Genomic DNA, 5,560 nt, shown 5'->3' on the forward strand with positions numbered 1-5,560 from the left:
CACATATTTAGCAATACTTTCCTCTGAGGCCAGTTACATCTTCTTTGGGAAATTTTTCTTGACAACACTCATTCCTACCACAGTAGAACCCTTCTCTGGGCCCTACCTTCATATCACCTCCACCAGCTCATTAGACAGCTAACTTTATGGGATAGCTCTATACTCTGGGTCAAGTTAGGGAAGGACACTCTCTATACGCAAGAGGTCTTCATGTGCACAAAGGACACTTGCCACAGAGACTGAGAGAACTCTTTGGACAGTTAAGGTATGGAGTGGGAGAATAGTTACCAGGCTCCATCTTCTCCAGTAAGATACAAGGTTGAGACCTCTGGACAAAGACATAAGGAAAGATAACAGGTAAGAGTTGGAGTGGGAGAGAAGCAACTAGACACAAATCAGCCTAAGACAGAGTGAAGAACATAAAGAATTTCCCTCAAATTTACTTGGGCATTTCTGATTTCCTGAAAATTCTCTCCAGTTACTAAGGCAACATTATCCCAATTAGAGTCTTATCCTCCACATTGTCAATGCTCAGCATGCCACCCACCTACACACATGCCTGCTTTTCACTGTACTTATAACTCACCCATTAATAATGGGTTTCAATCTAGGCTGCATACTAAAATGGTTAAAGAAGCTTTTAGAAACCATGCCCAGATACACCCAGATCAATTAAATCAGAATCTTTGGAATTGGGAGATAGGCAAACATCAATAATTTTTAACATTCCTAGATAATTCCAATGTGTAACCAAAGTTGAGAACCATTGCTTGGATCTAAGTCAAAGCTATATTTTCATGTCCTTCAGGATCCCTATTCAACCTCACAAAGAAGTCTTATGCAGCTAAATAGACAGTAAATTGCTTCAGGAAGGCTACTAAAAGGAGGAAAGCCCTGATCTTGTCTCCTTAGAAGACCAAGAACTACACACATAAACATATCCTAAAAGATACCTACATTTTCCTCCCTTAAAGCAGGAGGATGAATAGGCCACTCAGGAATATGAACCACAGGCTGTAGTGAAGCTAAGAGAGTTACTGTCCTCTCCTATCCAAGACTCCATCACCTAGCAGGACCTCTATGACCTCACGAATAATAGGTCAGAGCCCAAGGCCTGGGTCCTCACCTTGCGGGGCAGCTTGGGGTTTTCGCAGCAGCCACTGCCCTACCCAATCCTTCCCACACCCCACCATGTTGGTTAGTAACCCCCACCTGCTAACACTGGATGAAGCTGACGCTACCTGGACCCTCATCAAGGATAAGGTGGGTAAAGTAAGGAGGCTAAAGAGGAAGTCAAAGTATGACCCAGATGGGTCTGAGCAGCTTGTAAGTAGGAAAGGGTAATAAGTCTTAAGACAACAGTAAAATAACATTTTCTCAGTGCTTGCTTATGTGTCAGGCTCTGGGGTAAAGTGTTTTGCACAAATCATTTCATATAATCCTAACTGCAAAATTATTAAGAAAAGTTCCTCAAAAAGCAATGTATAGGGAGCTATGAGAGCAGAGAAGAGAAGCAGGAAGTCAAAGATAGGACTTGGAAGGTCAGGAAGGTGTCCTGGAGAGTGACATTCTGGCTAGAGAAGAAAGAATTATTTACACAAAAAGAAAGAGAAATAGCTGGCACATAAAAGGTACATATTATGAATGAGTTAATGTGCAGGTGGATGGGGAGTAAATAGTATACTAATTAAAGGTAAAGTATATGGATCCCTATTCAACCTCACAAAGAAGTCAAATGCTCATTTGCAATCTGCAGTCTTCTACAACAAAGTAGTAGTTGTGAAAAGGAAGGCAAAGAGATATAGGGGCTGATCATGAAAGTCCTTTAAACTTCCTATGTAATCTAGAACTTTACCTTAAACCCCATAACAAATATTCTCTCCACCTTAATTCCAACAAAGTGAGAAATTTGGGTTTGAGCCAAATGTGTAAATTTTAAGGAGCAAAAGAGATCATAACTGTGTCTGGGATGCAGGTGTCCAATAAGTCCCACCAGATTACTTGTCAGCTAAAGGATAGATAGTTGCAGTTTTCTCAGTTTAGAGAATCAGGTTATGGCTATGTGATTTGATGGGAAATGTATTTAAAGCACTCAATAGAAGCTAGTCTGCAAAGCTTTAAGCCATCTTAAAGCAATGTCTACCAGACTCAAAACAGCCTTTATGGCAGGTAACTACCATTTCCTGGGAAGCTGCTCACCACAAAGATCAGTGAAGTGGAAATGAAAGTGCCAAGGTCTTCCCAAGTTTTGAAAGTAACTCATTTCAGCCAGGCAGAAGGCTGAATCTGGACAGTCTAATCAGAATTAGAGTAAAAGAAAAGTGGGTAATTCCACTATTAGAATGCTATACCATCTCTGAGTAGGAAAAGAAAAAAAATAAAATAAAACCTCACTATACTATTTAAATGGAAGATCAGAGTAGAGATGTGCAGGTTAAGTCACCAGTGATACGTGGCAAATTTAAGGAACAGGGTAGGGTACCTTTGAGTCACCTTGTTTCTTGTCTGCAGAAATGATGACAATTTACTGGGTACCTTGTAAAATATGTGGCTAAACAGAATGTGCCTCAAGAACTCCTCCCCATTCAGCAGTCCAAACAAAATATATCTAAGAAGATAATTTTCTACCATCACTTTCCTGGGATGGCCCTGGGAAACCTAAATTTATACCCTTTAAGGTCTGTACTTTACCTTAGTTCAGTAGTAGCAGAAAAAAAATAGTCTCAAATGGTGACTCTACAGATATGTTAGATTTGGGGGCTGGGAATAGGGAATAAAGTATAGCACTTTAAGCATTGGGCTCAAATATGAAGGAGACTCAAAAGAGGAATTTTCATCTACCCTTACTCTCTAGCTGAATAGAGAGCCAGAAGTCTTAGTCAGTGAAAACTTGGAATGGATTAAGATAACAACAACTAAGTACAATTACTAAAGAGGATCCTATAGGTCATGAAGTCTGCCATACTTTCTAATAGCTCGGTTACCAAGCCCAAAAGAAAACCCAGACAAAAAGGAAATAAACAGGGAACTTAAGTGCATGCTGGAACTAAAATTATAAAGATGAGGATTAAACTTCCTAAAACAACTATCCTCTACAACTAGGGTGAAAAGTATATTACTAAGAGGTACTTGACATACTTTATAGACAGAAAATGGATATTATGAATCTATTTCTGCACATGCATTCTTGGCTAATGTAACCAATCACCTAGGAATGATCCTTGAAATTTCTTTTCCCACACCACTTGAGACCAAATTCTACTAGTCCTATGACCTAAATATAGTAATATTTTCTCCACATTATTTTAGTTAAGGGATTCATCATGTTTTGCCTAGAGTATTTCAATACGCTTATATGACATCTCTTATTTTATGCCTTCCTATAACAATCAGCTTTCTAAAACACCTATCTGGCCCTGTCCCTCTTACCCAGAGTCCTTCAAGTGGCTCTCCATTACCCTCAGTATAAAATTCCAATCACTTATGAAATGCATGCACACAAGGCCTTTCATAATCTAGTTTCTGTGTGCCCATCCCTCCTCATACTTTACATGCAAGTATCATGAAATTATGTGTTCTTAAACATGTTCCTCGTGGTTTAAAAGTTCAGAGTTTTTCTCATTGGCTGTCCCTGCTTACTGGAATGACTATTTTCCTATCTGGTTAATTCTTTCAAAATTCAAGTATTATCACCTAGAAACCTTCTTTGATCCTCTTTTTAGCAAAGACAAAGATTGTTAGGTCGCTTCTTCTCTTCTTCATATCTTGTTATTACTTCACTTAGCTGACTACTTACACTTGTCTCCTTCATTAGACTGAGCTATACTGGACAAGAACAGTGTCTCACTCTTACCTGTATCCTAGTACCTAACACATAGTAGACATGCTGCAAGAGAGAACTGGTGGATAAGCAGTAGGTATAAGTCTGGGCATCTAGAGATGTAACTGAACAGGAAACAGTGGGAAGGTCAATCTGGAGTATGCTATCAGTTAACTCCTGACCCTAACTCAGTAACTCACTTATAAACTGGCCACCTACAGGTCATCGAGGAGCGCTTTGGGTCCAATGTAGTGGCAGTACCTTTCCTGTCGGATGCAGCCTGCTATGACCTACTGGGTGTGCTAGTGAAACAGTCCCGCTCAGCCCACTCCCGCCTGGCTTTGCCAGGTCGGCAGGGCCGGAGGGCACTAAAGCCAGTGGGACCACTACCAAACCTCCTAGAACAGGCAGGGTCTGAGGGTGTCTTTTCCCACTGCACTCGGGAATACTCACCAAATGGACGAGCAGAGATAGCCTATGAAGAGATGCGACTGTTGGATGGGCAGCCCTGCCGAATCCGCCTACATATGGGTGGCCTGCGTAAGAAGGTTGCCTTCCTGTTGCTGCCACCAGGACAGGTGAGCCTACAGCAGACTCTTCCCTGGCTCCGAAGCACCCACAGCATCTATGTCATCTACCAGGTCTTCTCCTGCTCCTGGCTGCAGCTAGGGCTGTTACCTACAGCCCGTGAGCCCCAGCTGCTCCGGTTACAGCGGTCATTGCCTGTTGCCTTCTCCTGCCTCAAGTTTTCATTGCAGCCCAAGGGTGTACTGGGACCACAGAAGCCTCTAATCAAAGACCCACTGCCCCATGGGGCCAACTGGGTCAGACCCAACCTCAGTCTCATGGCCCCCACATCAGCACCTGCTGATCCCCCAGAAGCTGCTGATATGCCCCCACCTGTCCCAGCCCCAGCTACACCTCCACCCCAGGAAGGGCCAGAGGGCAGACCCACCAGATTCTCCTACAAGGGCCGAAACCCCTTCCGGAGAGGGCCCCAGATGCTGTCAGGTACTGCTAAAGGAAGTGAAGATGAAATGGGTGGGAGGGACAAGATGGGAGAAGGATGGGACCTGAGGAGTATAGCCCAGGAATATGTGGGTAACCCAAGAATATGCACAGGTCCCTGGTGCGGGGAATGGAGTGAAGGAGCCAGGGGTGGGTGAGATGAAAGCATGGCCCTGGTGAGGGGGTGGTGATAGCATGGGGGACCAGAGGGTGGGACTAGGGAGGCAAAAAGACCAGGGCATGAGTCAAGCTGTTACTATCCCCAACCCTGGCAGAGAACTGGCTCTTCAGCCCCCGCAGCCCCCCACCAGGAGCCCAGGGTGGGGGCCCCGGGGATCCCGATCGGCACTCCATGTCCCTGCCCCTGCTGCAGGGTCTGTCCTCGGAGTTCGACAGCGACGACTGAAGCTGAGGCGAGAGATGCAGGGGGCAAGGCCCCCAAGATCTGGCATAGGGATACTGGTTCCCAATAAACATCAGCTGCTGCTCCCCAGAACCTGGACTTATGCTGCTTCTTCATTCCAGGGTCCAAAGAACAGAGTTTTCCCACTTTTTCCCTAGGCTTCAAGTCCTCTCACCAGTTAAGGGCATAAGAGATACCTTGAAACCCTGGCATCGATGTCATCACCAGAGAAAAATACCCCTGCTCACCTCCCCATCTATGTACAACCTTTTTGGGGTCCTAGCCCCGTAGATAAAGGGTGGGAAAGAAGAATGAGCACAGAATAGAGA

The 5,560-nt window shown here is 44.3% G+C and overlaps 1 protein-coding gene across 1 annotated transcript; it reads left to right on the forward strand.

Annotated features, from left to right (window-relative positions):
* The first annotated feature begins 1,191 nt into the window (after positions 1-1,191).
* On the forward strand, positions 1,192-5,234 carry C2H11orf42 (chromosome 2 C11orf42 homolog). The gene is made up of 3 exons (XM_076846775.1): positions 1,192-1,263; positions 4,042-4,836; positions 5,106-5,234. Exons 1-3 carry the CDS (start codon positions 1,192-1,194, stop codon positions 5,232-5,234), a joined length of 996 nt encoding a protein of 331 aa, XP_076702890.1.
* The last annotated feature ends 326 nt before the right edge of the window (positions 5,235-5,560 follow it).

Source organism: Callospermophilus lateralis, chromosome 2 (assembly GCF_048772815.1).
Source record: "Callospermophilus lateralis isolate mCalLat2 chromosome 2, mCalLat2.hap1, whole genome shotgun sequence".
In the NCBI taxonomy this organism is placed as follows: domain Eukaryota; kingdom Metazoa; phylum Chordata; class Mammalia; order Rodentia; family Sciuridae; genus Callospermophilus; species Callospermophilus lateralis.

Excerpts from the sequence above, each read along its gene's own strand:
- C2H11orf42 (XM_076846775.1), top strand. The coding sequence starts at position 1,192 with ATGTTGGTTAGTAACCCCCACCTGCTAACACTGGATGAAGCTGACGCT. Across the intron at positions 1,264-4,041 it reads GGACCCTCATCAAGGATAAG|GTCATCGAGGAGCGCTTTGG; the intron begins GTGGGTAAAGTA and ends GGCCACCTACAG. Across the intron at positions 4,837-5,105 it reads CCCAGATGCTGTCAGGTACT|AACTGGCTCTTCAGCCCCCG; the intron begins GCTAAAGGAAGT and ends ACCCTGGCAGAG.